We start from the raw sequence: 16558 nt of genomic DNA, 5'->3' as shown, positions 1-16558 counted from the left end.
TGGACCGCCGTGCACCCGTGCGCGCCGCACCATCAGGCCGCGAACGGGTGCACGTCTCAATACCAGCCCACTGCGCATGCGCCCCGCAGCCCGGCGAACGGAGGCGACTTGTCCTTCGTGACAAGGATATTGCCTCAATTGAGGGTTTTTACTGGGATAGGGGTGGGTACCATCATCCATTTATCATAGAAATAGGTGCCTGGGGTCACCTCAGAAGTTCCCCTGGAAAAAGGGAGAAAAGTTTGGTCTATCTCTGTACCTCAAGGACGTAGACAAGCACATGTATAGTTTTATATAAAAGAAATTTAATAATATATAGGATATAAAAACATTGTGGGATAAAACCACATTGACAAAATAGTTAGATACATTTGATAGTTACAGCCTTTTATGCTGCTTTAAACAATTATACAAAGACTGAAATGAAGGTGACCCCCAGTGTTGAAGTGGGGTGTCGAATATGATGCGTCTTGGCGATTGTCCTTGGCTAGTTTTGCAGCAATTGCTGCTTCTTCAGAAGGAGCCAGTCATAAGCATCTATTAAGATAAATCATAATCATAATTTCATGTTTAAACCATTATTTATGACATTGATATATATTTCAAAACATGAAGGTTATTTTCTTTAATATCATATAAAATTGATGGGATTTCCATAGATCAGCCATTCAGAATCCATGCTTTTTAAACAAGGCAATGGGGTTGATTTACTAAAATTGTTGTACGTTCTAATTTAGATTTAGACGCCCTTTCACTTTTCAGGCGTTTTAGCGGTAAAAATAGCGCCTGTAAAGCACCAGAAAAGTGCCTCTCAAACCACCCCAGTGTGAAAGCCTGAGTGCTTTCACATAGGGCGGTGCGCTTGCAGGACAGGAAAAAAAGTGCTGCAAGCAGCATCTTTGGGGCAGTGGAGGAGCGGTGTATACACCACTCCTCTACTGCCCCTGCCCATTGAAATGAATGGGTGCTGCTTTCAAAGCGCCGTAAAACCGCTTTGAAAGCAGCGCTAAGCGGGCGCTTTTAACCCCTTCTAAAGCACCGCTACAACAGCAGTAAAGCGCCGCTAAAACTAGCGGCGCTTTACCGCTAATGCCCGCCCCAGTGTGAAAGGGGTCTAACAAAACCTATGTTAGACAAACCTAAACAATACATTTAGCTTGTGTCAAATCAGACAGGTCCTTGCACTACATAGTTGATAGATCTAAAGGTGATCGAACAACTAGATTGCATAGTGTTTGGTCAGCCTTAGTCTTTATGAATCAACCCAGTTATGTTTAGTAATATAATGTTAACACCTTCCCACCCAGCCTATGACTTAACCATACTGAGTGGACATTATATAACGTACTTTGCATCGTGCCGCTTGTGCGTGCCCAGGGGTGCGCAGCGCGGTGATCGGTGGTGGGCTGTGTCCCATGGACACAGTGCATCACTTATTAGGGTAAAGGGCTGATGACATGACTCTTAGCATGTGATCAGCTGCGTCCAATCACAGCTGATCACATGTAAACAAATGCTGGTTATCTGCATTTCCTTTCCTCAGTGATGTCAGTGTCTGAGGTAAGGAAAGCCGATAACAGGCTTTCCAGTCACAGGGGACATTTACACATCAGTGCCCTGATTATCAGTGCAGCATATTAGTGCCCATCAATGCAGCCTAATCAGTGCCCATCAGTGCAGCCTATCAGTGCCATCTCATCAGCACACATCAGTGCAGCCTCATCAGTGCCCATCAATGCAGCCTAATCAGTGCCCATCAGTGCAGCCTATCAGTGCCACCTCATCAGCACATATCAGTGAAGAATAAAAATGACCAAAAATATTTGTAGAATTGTATAACAGAAACAAAGACTTTTTTTTTCTTCAAAATGTTCAGTCTTTTTGCATTTGTTTAGCAAAAAGTTAAAACCCCAGTGGTGATTAAATACCACCAAAAGAAATCTCATCTGTCTAAAAAAAAAAGATAAAAATTCTATATGGGTACAGTGTTACATGAGCACACAATTGTAATTTAAAGTGCGATAGTGCTGAAAGCTGAAAATTGGCCTGGGCAGGAAGGGGGTAAAAGTGCCCTGTATTGAAGTAGTTAATATTTTATTTAGAATTGTTTATCCACTATTAGGTGCTAAAAATAATTTTATAAGTACTTACTTTATTCTGGTTTCCTCTTGTTCAGTAAACACAGAAGGGGCAGAGACAATGATAAAATAGTCAGAATGGGGAGGTAGATGTACAATTTTATCCAACAGGTTAGATCTGTAATAAAACAAAGAGATTCTCTAAAGAATTAAACTCGTTATGTACTTAATAAAGAACACAGATATAGACTTAAAGTGTTTGTTAATTTTATTTTTTTACTTTACAAACATGTTATACTTGTTATATTTATAAACTGCCCTGTGCAATAGTAATCCTCTTCTTTTCAGGTCCCCTGCTGATGCTCTGGGACCCTTCCCTTTGCCAAGTGCCATAAGACACAGAGAGTGTGGCCCAGCCCTGCGATCCCTCCTCACTGGCTGTGATTAACAACAGCAGGAGCCAATGCTGCTGCATCTCAGCCAATGAGGAGGGAGATAGCTAGGGAGAGCCACTGCTCTCATGCACATCACTGGATCGAGATTAGGCTTAGGTAAGTATTAGGAGGGCTAAGCGTGGATCTGCACAATGAAGGTTTTTTACCTTCATGCATATAATGCATGAAGGTAAAAAAACCTTCAGACTTTGGAACCACTTTAAAGAAGAATTAAAGGTAAAACTTTTTTCCCTCAGTATGGGAGGGCGTATAACCCCTGTCATCCGTGTCCCTTGGGGGATTTGGGGAGATTTCCCTTCATTTTCTGTCCATGAGCCAAAACAGGAAGTGAGAGGAAAACCCTGCAAAGTGGAGGAATCCGCGGGCTGTCACCAGTGTCCCAATGTAATGATTTCCCCTCTATGCCTGTTCTGGTGACAACTTAAAATAGTTTTTTTTTTTTACTTTTGGTGATAACAATCTCCAGGACAATCGTCGTTCTGCTAGTAAGAAAAACAGAGATTTTGTGTTTCTGCTAAGCAGGAACACGGATCTCTGTCTTTCGTTAGTTAAGCCATCCCCCACACAGTTAGTAAGCAAACCGAGGGAACACATTTAACTCTTTGAACGACCCTAATGTTAACCCCTTCCCTGCCAGTGTCATTAGTACAGTGACAGTGCATTTTTTTTTAGCATTGATCACTGTATTGGTGTCACTGGTCCCCAAAAAGTGTCACTTAGTGTCAGATTTGTCCGCCGCAATGTCGCAGTCCTGGTAAAAATCGCTGATCGCCGCCATTACTAGTAAAAACAATAAAAAAAATAAGAAGTCCATAAATCTATCCCATAGTTTGTAGACGCTATAACTTTTGCGCAAACCAGATATACGCTTATTGGGATTTACCAGAAACATGTAGCAGTATACATATTGGCCTAAACTCCTGAAGAAATTCGATTTCTTACATTTTTTATTGGATATGTTTTATAGCAGAAAGTCTAAAATATGCTTTTTTTTTTTTCAAAATTGTCGGTCTTTTTATGTTTATAGCACAAAAAATAAAAACCGCAGAGGTGATCACATACCACCAAAAGAAAGCTCTATTTGTGGGATAAAAATGAACATCAATTTTATTTGGGTACATCGATGCACGACCGCGCAATGTTCAGTTAAAACAATGCAGTGCAGTATCGCAGAAAATGGCCTGGTCAGAAGGGGGTAACACCTTCCGGAGCTGAAGTGGTTAATGTACTTCTATTTATGTTGTATCATTTTCTGGTTGTATGTATGGCCACCATTGACTGCAGTGTATGCATCTGTGCAGACATCACTGGGTCTCATTTATCAATCTTAAACTATGATGGTTTGGGTCAGTTTAGCTGATACCTGATTAAAGTTTTTAAGCCTTTAAAAGATTAAAACATTTTTACTACTTATATAAAATACTTCTTTTACAGATAAAAGTTTAGAAATGGAGTGCCACTATGTCAGCAAAGGTTTCCTTTCAGACTCTCTAGTTAAAATTCTACAAATAAATAGGCAGGGAGATGGGAATGAGTCTCTGTATATATTTCAGCTTGAACTATTGAGCTCTGTAGACAAACATTTTCTGTTCAACAGAACAACTAATAATAGATATAAAATAAGAATCTAGAGCCCCACCTGCTGGGTGTTTTTATTAATCTAACATATTCATATGTGATAGTTCATAGTTACCTGGAAAAAAACCCAATATTTTTATTATTTCTTCTTTTAAGTCTGAGCATAGAGAGGAAATAAGATAGAAGCAGAAACACATCTTTAAAAAAAAAACCCAAACAAAAAAACTGTCTGTCTTAGAGCAACCAATAAGGTTTCATCCCGCAGTTGTCCAACTGTTATATTCCAGTGCAGGTTCTTATCATTTTGATTCTGTTGTAGCAATACCATCAGCTTTTAAGAAAGACACTTAACAAAATGAGACCATTATGGCTGACAAGACATCATGGTGTCTGCGCAGTGAACAGATCTTCTAATTATTGTTGTACAGGATGAAGCAGCTATGTGTGTAATAGTGATATATTCTGCCTCCCGAAATTTTTACATTTAAAGTGGAGGATGTCCAGATGAGCTCAATCCTGCCTAGATCCACCCAAGCACACAACACATATTGAATTTTTATCACAATCCCAGTTTTCCTTAGGGTCCTGTAACTGTTCAATAATAGATGTATTATTACCTAATTCACCTCCAGTACTTTTGGCTTTCACACTATAATCCGGGCAGAATTTATGTAGAGAAACATTTTTGAAGTCAGCCGGGTTGTGTATTATACACAGGACCTCCATGTCCCAGGACTCCGGCTGCAGTGATATCTGGATTGTGTCTCCAGAATTATTATACAGCTGAAAATCAGAGCCTCCATGTCTGTATTTCCAGGTATAGGATGATGATGATTTGTTTGTTGGGACCGAACAACGAAGAGTCACATTGCACCAGTCGGGTCTGTTCTTCCTCTCTTTAGCTACTATGGACGGGGTAGGAACAGGTTCTGTAGGATAGAACACACATTTATGTTAGATGCTCTTTATGTATTATTAAAGAAACCTGTGATGGAAGAAACATGTGAGAGCCTCCTAAAAATGCTTGCTGTCTGGCTGTGTGTCACTTACAAATTTTGAGGCATTGACCTTGTAAGAATATGGAGATGAGGTTTTGTGATGGCTTTCTCACTTCACTGGTCTTCATTGGTCCACTAATAAAAACTATATTTAGTTTTGATACCTAAGGCCAAGTGTTTTATAGAAAGAATCCAGATATGGATAATTTGTGCATCTCATTCTCTGAATGGCACCCGTGCCAAGCGTCTGACCTTTTGTGATTACAATGAAGCAGGGCAGCTGCTTGGCATAGAACCAAGAAGATGGTGGAGATCACTAGAATAGTGGTGTCCACTACAGCGATTTCCAGTGCAGCCCCACCAGTGCAGCATATCAGTGCCCATCAGTGCCACCTCATCAGCACACATCAGTGCAGCCTCATTAGTGCTTCTGGTGGGATCCCAAAGGTATGGTATATACTGAATATAGATACATTTCTTCAAGCTGGATCAAGGTTACAATGTAAAAATCTCCCTACCTGCAAATTGTGTTCGTAGGGTTTAAATTGTTTGTAAAGTCACATTGTGACTTTACTGGTATCCTCTCTGGAATATGCAGGTATTAAATATAGTGTGTGTGTTTTTTATAAATGAAAAGGCTAAATGCCTTTTCTCACACCACGTGAGCCCCCTCAGAATGTCTCCCTCGATGTATGCATTGCAGCAGGAGGGGCTGAGATTCCCCTGTGAAATCAGCCGGCCAGCAGAGATAAGTCACGTGACCGCACACAAGCGGTATGGGAAAAGGAATTGAACCTTTTCATTTAAAAAAAAAACACACAAACTATAATTAATGCCTGCATAATCCATAATCCAGAAGTATTTTTGCTGCATAGCGGCAGGAGGGGCAGGAAGGAGAGCCGCTCTCACGAGAGGGGAGAGACTCACAGCAGAGAGCGGGATGACAGAGGCACGTAAATTGGCCATGGTATCATGGCTCAGCAGCCATGATACATTGGTCAGCACAGACAGGGGGACACAGGAACAGGCAGGATCAACTGGGTATATTACAACATAGGAAGGGACAAATTACACAGCACAAGTACTGTGTTATATAGATCATGCCTTAAAGGAACAGTTTTTTATTTGTTTTTTCTTAGGGTTACAACCGCTTCAAGCCTTTTAACTGCATAGTTTGCTATTTTGACGGAACATCAGCCTGACATCCCCCCCCCCCTAATGTGTGACACTCAGGGCAGACTGCCCCCCCCCCCCCCCCCCCCATTGGTACGCCACTGGTGACAGCCGACCCCCTGATGGCATACAAGAGGAAGCTGATGGAACAGACTTGCCCAAGGAGAGCAGTGCGGGGGAAGAGAACAAACCTGGATCTGCTGGGCTGGTAAGTATATTTATGCAGCATAGAAACAGTACCATATGTAGAGAGCTCAGGATTTATTTTTATTTTTTTTGGGGGGGGGAGCAAACTTCCTATGAAATAAGCATGGTTAAGCAAAAATGAAAATGTATGCAATGTAGAACAAAATATGTAGAGGTTTTGCAAGCTGAACTTTTTTAGACTATTTTTGAGACATACATGTCTAGCATCAACCACATTGCAGACAACCAAAAGCATAGCATCAAAAAAAAAGACAGAAGCTTGTTTCACTTGCAGTAGGTTGAGAGAAAGGACAGAATACACCTACACACATGTACACCCTCTGGTCAATATTACAAATGAATATAATATGTAAAAACAAATATATTTTACATATACTAAGAATGTTGCCCATTGCAATAATTTAGTAAAAATTACCCATGCTCAATGAAATTTCAGGAAAAATAATACAAAAAAAAAATATTAAAAATAAAACTAAAGAAAAATAAATAAAAACATCAATACATACTGTAGATGTTTACCATAAATAAAAAAAGAATAACATTAAAAAAATAAAAATAAAACTGCAAATAATTTTCACAAAATGTAAAGAATACAAATGATTTTCAGGAAACATTGGTTCCTGTGAATTTGTCCATCTTCCTATAGGGTAATGGGTAAATACACAGACTAAATGGGGCTATCTTATATACTTGTGGCCTTACTAAACAGATGTGAGCTTTTAAATACATTGATGATGTTACCATCTGTGTTCTCTATAAAGAGATTGGAAACCAGTGATAATATTTCAGCCAGTTAAACAAAAGAATGCACAGATGATCACTTACCATACACAGTGAGGTTGTAGACTTTTACATAGTTTGTGCTGTTGGTAAAAGTTATCATTCCAATATACAGTCCACTGTCCTCCAGTCTCAGATGTCCAATCTTCAGCACTCTTCCATCATCCAGGATCTCCAGTCTTCCTTTAAATTTTTCATTTATAAAAATAAGCTGATTATTTGTGTAAGTTACCAATGGGTTTGTTTTGAAGTTCCAGATTACTCGATGTACAGGATCTGATGGACCTCCACTTAGTGACATTGGGATGGATTGGTTTATAAGACCATTCAGTATGACAGGGACATACTCTCCTCCTGTATACACAATAAGGGTAGAAGTGTAAAGGTGACCATTCTATCCTGGATCTTGAATGGTAGATGACAACAGGCTCCACTAATTAAAACTAGAAAATGTAAAAAGTAAATCCCCTGCCATAACCCATGAGTGTAAGAACTACTGTCAGGCGTTTATTGCTATGTGTGTGACCCCTTTGGGATTTCCCCTCACTTCCTGCTCTTGAAACAAAAGTGTAGACAAGATTAAATCTCCTTAATTTGAGTGTAATTTTCTGATGTCCCATTAGTAGATTTTCCTTTACCCATCACTTTCTACACTGTTGCCTAAAAGTGAGGGGAAAGCTCCCCAAAGGGGTAACATGTAGGCAGGATTGGGGCTGCAGTTTGTCTGCCAACGTGAAGGTGGCATTGTGCCATTAAACTAAACTGTCCCCTAATATGGGCTCCCTGCAGCCATAATGGTGGGGGAGGGCAGCATGTAATACTGGATGCAGAAATCCTGTAAGATTTTGGCTGCCATCTTGGCACAGAAGTGCTTACATAATAGACTTGTAGTAGCTTTTTATTCATAAACACATGAAGTATAATTTTTTTTTTAAATGCAAGAAATGTTGGTACCTGAATTGGACTTGGTTTCAGGTTTTTATAATCCATGGTACAGTAGAGCTTAAATCGGGAGAGGGAGAAACAGCACAAAGTGCCAATCACTACAGGGTGTATGAGCTGGTGGGAGTAACCACTACATTAGGCAGGAGGAGCAGATATTTAACCCCTTCACGCCGACCGAAAGCAACGACCACCATTTTATTCTCTAGGATCTCTGCTAATATATATATATATATATATATATATATATATATATATATATATATATATATATATATATAATTTGTGGGGGTTCTAAGTAATTTTTGTAGCAAAAAATATGGCAACAAATGTCAGAAAGAGACTTAGGCATGAAGGGGTTAAACTAGCTGGATAAGTTAAATGCCTGCAGCGACTGAGAAGCAGTGAAAATGGAGGCAAGTGCAGATACAAGCTGATAGGAAGGTAAGTATGGAGGGGTTTCTTTTACTGGATGGGCTCCTGTATGTGAGTTTAAAGGTTATCTTTTGGGATACACCAAGGTCACCTTCTCACCTACAGCCTGGTGACTGGACAATGAAGAAGAAGCAACATACTAATACGTTTTTTACTTTGTTTTCTCCTTCTGTCTGCCTGTTCATCAAAGCCCCTGACGAAGTCACATGATGTAAAGTGTAGTGATGAGCAACAGGTGACGTCACAACGCTACCGGTGGTGTCGGCCTCCAGAGGTGAGAGGAGAGTAGAACGATGAGTGATCCCTGTTCCATAACAGCAAGTAGCAGAAGTGTTATGTTTCCTTTGAACTTGGATAGATTTAATATCATTTAAGTGCTTTTAATCTTGTGTCCTAATAAATACTTTTTTAAACAGAAAGTGGTATGAGTATCTCTGATGTTTATTTTAAAGCTCATTTGCACCAATGACATTAAGTTGCATTAAGGGAATTTGAGATTAATCCCTGATGGGAAAGAGTGTTTTTTGGACCTGTCAGTTAGTAGGTTCCATTCCTAACTGTGAGAGCAAATCAGCAGACAGGTGCATAAAGAAGTTGTAGTTTTGGGTGGAGAGCATCACTAAAGATTGATGGTGGAGTTGAAAGCGTGGAAGATAAATTGTTCGCTTCACTAATTTATTATATTATATATGCACTGGACATTTTTGCTGCAGTAGGGAACAGACACAAAAGATCCACACAGCATCTTTCCAAAATAACTGTTCTTGTGAAGTTTTTTATACATGCGATTACGTAGGTGTCACATTATTATTACAATTGTACTTTTATGGTAACAAGGGGCGTAACATAGGTAGGCTAATTTGTAATCAGGACTCGAAAGAATGCAATATGTAATGAAAACATTATTAGTTCAATGTGCAATACATACAAAAGAGAATACAATAATATACAGAATTTACAAATTTCCTTTACAGTATTGAAGTGATTGTAAAGCTTCACATTATATTCACTTGCTCTGTGTAATGCTTTTGCACAGAGCAGCCCCGATCCTCCTCTTTTGGGGTCACCCGCTGGTGCACCTGGCTCCTCCTCCCTGCTGAGTGCCCCCAAAGCAAGCCGCTTGCTATAGGGGCACTCATGCGTGCTCGCTCCTGAGGCGGCTCTGTGTGTCCATTGATACACAAAGCACGGCTTGGCCCCACTCCTGCTCCCTTCTCACTGGCTGTGATTTTTCTCTCAGTCCAGTGAGGAGAGAGAGGGACGCTGCTCTCATTCACATTGTTGGACTCAAGTTGGCATAAAGGGGGGGGGGCTGGGTGAGGGGATCCTCATTACAAAAAGATTTTTACCTTTAAGTGAATGTAAAGCTTTGTTTTTCTTTAATTAAAATAAAAAACATGTTATCCTTACCTGCTCTGTGCAATAGTTTTGCACAGAGCAGACCCAATCCTTCTGGGGTCCCCCCCGTTACTTCAGGCTCCACCACCCCACTGAGTGCCCCCCTAGCAAGCCACTTACTAGCACAGAATGCAGTAAGGTAAAAAAATACTTCTGCCTTTACAACCTCTTTAATGCAGAGAATGCATTAATGTAAAAAACCTATAGAAACACGAAAAAAGTACTCTTGCGCACTGGTGTGTTAGCTAAAGAGATTCAAGAGGGGCTATGGGCTTCGGCTTTGCTGCTCTCGAAGGATGGGATTATCCTAATAGTAAAAAACAAAGAAACAAGAGAGCGCACCAGCCTAGCGCATTATCCTTGGCAAATTTTAATAAATTAAAAACAAGGTAAAAAGCTACTCACAAAAGTCGCAGGTAAAATAGCATATCAAACGCACAAAGGCAATAGTTCCAGTGGTAGGCAGCTATCCAGGTCCCAGGAGGGAGGCACACGGACCGCCGCTGGCTTACGCGTTTCGAAGGTTTGACCTTCTTCCTCAGAGCCTTAGTCTCTAAGGCTCTGAGGAAGAAGGTCAAACCTTCGAAACGCGTAAGCCAGCGGCGGTCCGTGTGCCTCCCTCCTGGGACCTGGATAGCTGCCTACCACTGGAACTATTGCCTTTGTGCGTTTGATATGCTATTTTACCTGCGACTTTTGTGAGTAGCTTTTTACCTTGTTTTTAATTTATTAAAATGTAAAAAACCTTCAGGCTTTAAAACCACTTTAATATAATACACTTGAGCAATGCCTTTTTATATACTATATATAAAGATATCTATATCTCGATATAAATATAGATATATAAAAGGACATGTGCATGCATTATATTCTAATTGGGTCCTAGTGTTTCCCCTCCATTTCTGTGAGTGCCACTAAGCACAGTATGACAGGGGATTGATATCAAGACAGATTCAAGTACTAATTCTCGTTGTATGTACAATACATAATATTTAAACACAAAAGCAATATTGCAGTTTACCAGCTCTGAGTACTGGAGGGGGTTCTGTGTACTAGGGGGCTCTGTGTATTGGCTGGGGGCTCTATTTATTGGAAAGGCTCTATATACTGGGGGGAGCTCTCTGTAATGGGGGGCTCTGTGTACTGGGGGGGTCTATGCAGCTACTACCCAGGAGTGGTGAGCGCCTTCGGGCAACAAATTCCCTCTTTTCATCTGTTTACCAAATGGAGTTTTGAAGCTAGTATTGGACTGTCAAGTTTAAAGCATACGTAGTATGTCAACTGTCAGTTATCATTATATCTTACGGAACTGAACTGCTCTATATCTATTGAGCAAATATCTACCTTTATGCTACATGAATACTGGTAAACTGTGAGCTCCTTGTATTTGTATGCTGCATAATTAATCTCGGATACCCCTATTTATCAGCTCTGTGTAATAAATACATCTGTGAGTACAACCTATCTACACAATTATCGCACAAGTCCCAACCATGGACATTCAAGGTGTGTAGTGTGGTACTTTGGAAGATTCATGACTAGTATTACACACTGGACTTATTTTGGAAAGCAGCACCAATTCTTCCCTAGCAGGCCTTGTATGAAAGTGTGGGTGTGGCGCCATATTGTGACAACGTTGTAATTTTTTTGTTTGTGTTTTAAATTGGGTGCACTGGGGGGGTGTTTCCACTAATATGGTAATATTATACCTGTGGTGGATCTAATCATTGAGATTTCTACTCTTAATAAAGTATTTACAAATTTTTGATAGACCATTGTTGCTCCTCCTTACTGCTATCTTTTTGCGGACATTTCTTTGTCCTTTCAGTTCTTTTTACTTATCTATGTACTGTGGGTTTGAGTACTGGAGGAGCTCTGTGTACTGGGGGAGCTCTATCTACTAGGGGCACTATATACAGGGGGAGCTCTGTACTGGGGGGGGGGGTAGAAGGGGGCTCTGTGTACTGGGGGAGCTCTATCTACTAGGGGCACTATATAAAGGGGGAGCTCTGTACTGGGGGGGGTAGAAGGGGGGCTCTGTGTACTGGGGGAAGAGGCAGGTGGGGGAACTCTGTGTACTGAGGGGTGGAGGGGATGCTCTGTACTAAAGGTAAAGGGGAGGTGAACTTTGTAGTGAGGAAGGGGGGTCAGGGTTGAGTGAAGAGCTCTATACGGTATACTTACCTGTAAGAAGTAGAGAAGGAAATATTGAAAGGACCAGGAAGCATTCAGGTAGATGTTTCATCATTGTCTGTAGAATGGAGTGTGATACTGAAGGACAGAAAGCAAGAGAAATTACTGCAAAATTTAATGTCGTGCATGAAAACCGCAGCTTCTGCGCAGATGAAAATATTTTAGAAGACGTGTGAAACCACAACTACTGATGTCGTAGGTGAAGTGAACTAGATTTCATAAACAGGTATTTTAACCGGTAACAAACAACAAAACTCATTTGACAAGATGCAGTCTTTAATTCTTCAGATTTCAACATGTTCTTATAGTCTGAAAATGTCAACTGTAATCTAAGTTTGGCTGGTGATGGACTTTTAACCACTTACCGACCGCTGCACGCCGATATAAGTTGGCACAATGGCAGCGGTGGGCAAATGGGCGTACCTGTACGTCCCCTTTAAGAGGCGGTGATAGCAGGCATGCGCGTGCCACCGCGTACAATGGACTTGATGTCCGCTGGTCTCCCGACGATCGTGTCATGGAGCCTCAGAATGGGGAAGTGCCTATGTAAACAAGGTATTTCCCCATTCTGGCTTGTGTCATGACAGAGATCACTGCTCTCTGTCATCAAGAGCAGTGATCGCTGTCATGTGACTAGTAGCCCATCCCCCCCACAGTTAGAATCACTCCCTAGGACACACTTAACCCCTTCATCGCCCCCCTAGTGGTTAACCCCTTCACTGCCAGTGTCATTTACACAGTAATCAGTGCATTTTTATAGCACTCATCGCTGTATAAATGACAATGGTCCCAAAATAGTATCAAAAGTGTCCGATGTGTCCGGCATAATGTCACAGTCCCGATAAAAATCGCAGATCGCCGCCATTACTAATAAAATAAAAATAATAATAAAAAGGCCATAAAACTATCCCCTACTTTGTAGACGCTATAACTTTTGCGCAAACCAATCAATATAGGCTTATTGCGATTTTTTTACCAAAAATATGTAGAAGAATACATATCGGCCTAAAATGTTTTTATATATATTTTTTGGGGATATTTATTATAGCAAAAAGTAAAAAAAAATGTGTTTTTTTTCAAAATTGTCGCACTTTTTTGTTTATAGAGCAAAAAATAAAAACCACAGAAGTGATCAAATACCACCAAAAATAAGCTCTATTTGTGGGAAAAAAAGTATGTCAATTTTGTTTGGGTGCAATGTCGCACAACCGCGCAATTGTCAGTTGAAGCGACGCAGTGTCGAATCGCAAAAAGTGCTCTGGTCAGGAAGGGGGAAAAATCTTCTGGGGCTGAAGCGGTTAAAGTATAAATGTAAGTAAATAAAGAAAAAGAAACAAAACAAATAGCCATTTAACACCAGTTATGTATTCATTAAAAATAATTTGAAATACATTTTTTAAATAATTTTACACATGCAAACCAGTAGTAACAGGCCCCATTACACAGGGGGCTGGTCTATAATAGGGGAACGTGTCGCTGCTCCTTCATTATTTAAATCAAATGCTGGGGCCATTCTTGACAAAGCTGTAGTGATTTACATGCAGTAGACAAAAGAGGTCAGAACCTGGCTGTATAGTTCAACAGATATGTCTGGATTAAAAAAATGCACTGAACAAATGTGCAAAAGTGGTTGAGAAACTGGTATAAGAAGTAGGTCTTTGGGTTCATGGAGAAATGGGCTGACTTTGCGGTCGGCTACCGGCTCTACAGCAAAGATGGACCCAAATGTGGAGGGTGCAGGTCTGATGGCCAGAAGGTTGTAGGAACTTTTTAAACTATGAGGAGGGGGTGGGATCAGTGAAAGGTATACCATGCAGTTGTAGCGATTGCCCTGCGGGGTTGCTACATGTTACAGCATCCACACATTTCACCCTGCTGCCAGATATCCATTAGTGCCGGTTCACACTGGGACGACTTGTCAGGCGACCTAGCCGCCTGACAAATAGCGTCCCGTTCTGTACAAAGGAACCTATGCGTCGCTTCGACTTAGAAAAAGGTTCCTGTACGACTTTGGGGGCGACTTGCATTGACTTCTATACAGAAGTTGTGTTGCAAGTCACCGCTGAGTCGTGTCCAGGTCGCCTGAGGCAGTCGCGCTGCAGGTCATGCTGCCTCAGTGTGAACCGGCACTGAGACACACTTCTCAGTCAATGAACAGTCTTTTGCTTGTTTTTGTTGTTTTATTAGGGGATTGAAGTTGGTTGGGGAAAAGAGACATGGGGTGCCCATAGGTTAAATTGTACATTGTAGAGTAAAAGTAACTGCGTCACACTTCTCAAGAAGAACAAGATGGCTGACCCTAAACTTGACAGACTTTTACCACAGAACACTTCTTCCAGCTCACTTCCTCCAGCACACTACTTCACTGTCCAATTTTAGTAATCCTGTCACACCATCAGAACATGACTAGGCCTCACTCTGAATGAGTCCCAGTGTCTTTACTTGATGGCCCTTTGTAGGCTGGGGCCTGCAGTACCCCTTTGTGGTAGCAACCGATTTACTTGAGAAGAATAAATGTACTTGATGGACTACTGATCGAAGCAAGTCCAAATTGCAAATCCTGCCAGCCCTCATGGCTGCATCGATTTGACACAAACTCCCACAGTCTCTCCCTCTAGCTCTACATCCAGCTCCCCTGGCATGCCTCTTCCAGAGCTTTCCACTGTGCCTTCCACTCACCTGCCCTGGATTCTTCCTGAATGACTTTACTCCCGACGTGCGTACCAACTGTCTCCTCCAGCTCCTTGTCCAGGACACCTCTCCATGACCGTGTAAGGAGAGGCTCCCTCCCAGCTCCCGAGCTCCCCACCTGAGGTACACCCCCCAGAGAGGGGGTTCCCTCAGACACCACAGTCTAACACCCCTTCATCCAGTTCACCCAGCTGACAACTCCTCCCCTAGCAAGCTGACCATGGGCATATGTAGGAGGCCTGCCCCCTGCCAATCCTAGTTGGGGATTGGTCAGAGCTCCTCACATGTACCCCATGTCACTTCAGCTCTCTTCCCTGCCCCCTTTCCAGAACATTCTCCCTGGAAACAGAGGAGGCGCCAAAGAGTTGAAGTACATGTCAGTCACCTACTGCTACACTAAACCACTCCCCTGCCCCCAGATCAAAACAAACAGGCCTAGATCACAGCATAGGCCTGCTTAAATTTACCTGCGCTGGCAGCTTACACCAAAAAACCTTATACTTAGCACCTACCTAAGGTAGAGGGTGCTACACTGTGAATAAGGGTCAAGGTGTGCAAATGTGGGCAAAGTTGGGGGGGGTCTCAAACCAGATGATACAACTAAAGTGTCCAAGACCAATGTTATATTTATGGGGGACCTTAATCATTCTAATATTGATTGGGCAAACGGAACTTCACACTCAAGTAAGAGTTGCCATTTTTTTACCGTAATGCAGGACATTTTCATGAGTGAAATGGTGAAAGCCCCTAGTGGAAATAATGCTCTCCTGGACCTACTAAATACAAACAACTCTGATTGCAAATGTGGAAGTAAGGCAATAGCGATCACAGAGTTATTACATTTGCTGTAAATTATAGAAAAGGGAGACAATGAAAGGAAAAGTATACTTAAAGTGGTTCTAAAGGCTGAAGGTTTTTTACCTTCATGCATTCTATACATGAAGGTAAAAAACCTTCAGTATGCAACTCCCCCCACAACTTACTTACCTGAGCCTGATCACGAACAACAGTGTACCTCCTGATTGGATGAGAGACAACAGCGTTAGCCATGCTGCTGTCAATCACAGCTCACAGCCAGTGAGGAGGGAGCGGGGGGGGCGGGGGGGGGTTCAAGCCCAAAAGCGAGCACGCACAAGTGTCCCCATAGCAAGCAGCTTGGAGAAGAGGGGGGGCCAGGAGCACCAGGACCCAAAAAGAGGAGGACCGGGGCTGCTCTGTGCAAAACCATTTCACAGAGCATGTTTGTTATTTTTTAAAAATAAAAAAATACCTTTAATATCACTTTAATTTTAAAAGACCTAAATTTACTAAGTTCCACTCCAAGCTTCATGATACTAAATAGGATACAATTCTTGAATGAAAAAATTGATTCACCACAATCTCGCCCCAAGTGAACTCAAAATAGCAGCACTAAAGTAAACCCTAATCAAAAAGTGACATATAGTAAAGAGTGATAAAACAAACAATCAACCAGTGATATAATTATATCATCACTCCTCCCTATTAATGTGCATCAAATAATATGATCAAAATTTACAAATATAGTGCGCAAAACCAATTATGTGAATAACATATCTATGCACACAAAATATAAAATTAAAAATATATATATATGTAAACCAATGTGAAT

At 41.3% G+C, this 16558-nt stretch overlaps 1 protein-coding gene across 2 annotated transcripts; it reads right to left on the bottom strand.

The window, feature by feature from the left end:
* Window positions 1-331: 331 nt before the first annotated feature.
* Window positions 332-13449, bottom strand: LOC141117777 (SLAM family member 9-like). 2 transcript variants are annotated; one of them, XM_073610809.1, is made up of 5 exons: window positions 12229-13449; window positions 7315-7623; window positions 4738-5040; window positions 2152-2256; window positions 332-537 (listed from the first exon to the last, which is right to left on the bottom strand). In XM_073610809.1, the coding sequence occupies exons 1-4, from the start codon at window positions 12290-12292 to the stop codon at window positions 2153-2155; spliced, it is 780 nt and encodes a 259-aa protein (XP_073466910.1). In that variant the 5' UTR covers window positions 12293-13449; the 3' UTR covers window positions 332-537; window position 2152. The 2 variants fall into 2 exon arrangements, with proteins under 2 accessions (XP_073466910.1, XP_073466909.1); XM_073610808.1 differs by having other exon boundaries at window positions 4729-5040; window positions 12229-13446.
* Between the last annotated feature and the right edge of the window lie 3109 nt (window positions 13450-16558).

This window comes from Aquarana catesbeiana, linkage group LG13, assembly GCF_042186555.1.
Source record: "Aquarana catesbeiana isolate 2022-GZ linkage group LG13, ASM4218655v1, whole genome shotgun sequence".
Classification (NCBI taxonomy): Eukaryota; Metazoa; Chordata; class Amphibia; order Anura; family Ranidae; genus Aquarana; species Aquarana catesbeiana.
This window is presented reverse-complemented; position numbering and strand designations above follow the sequence as displayed.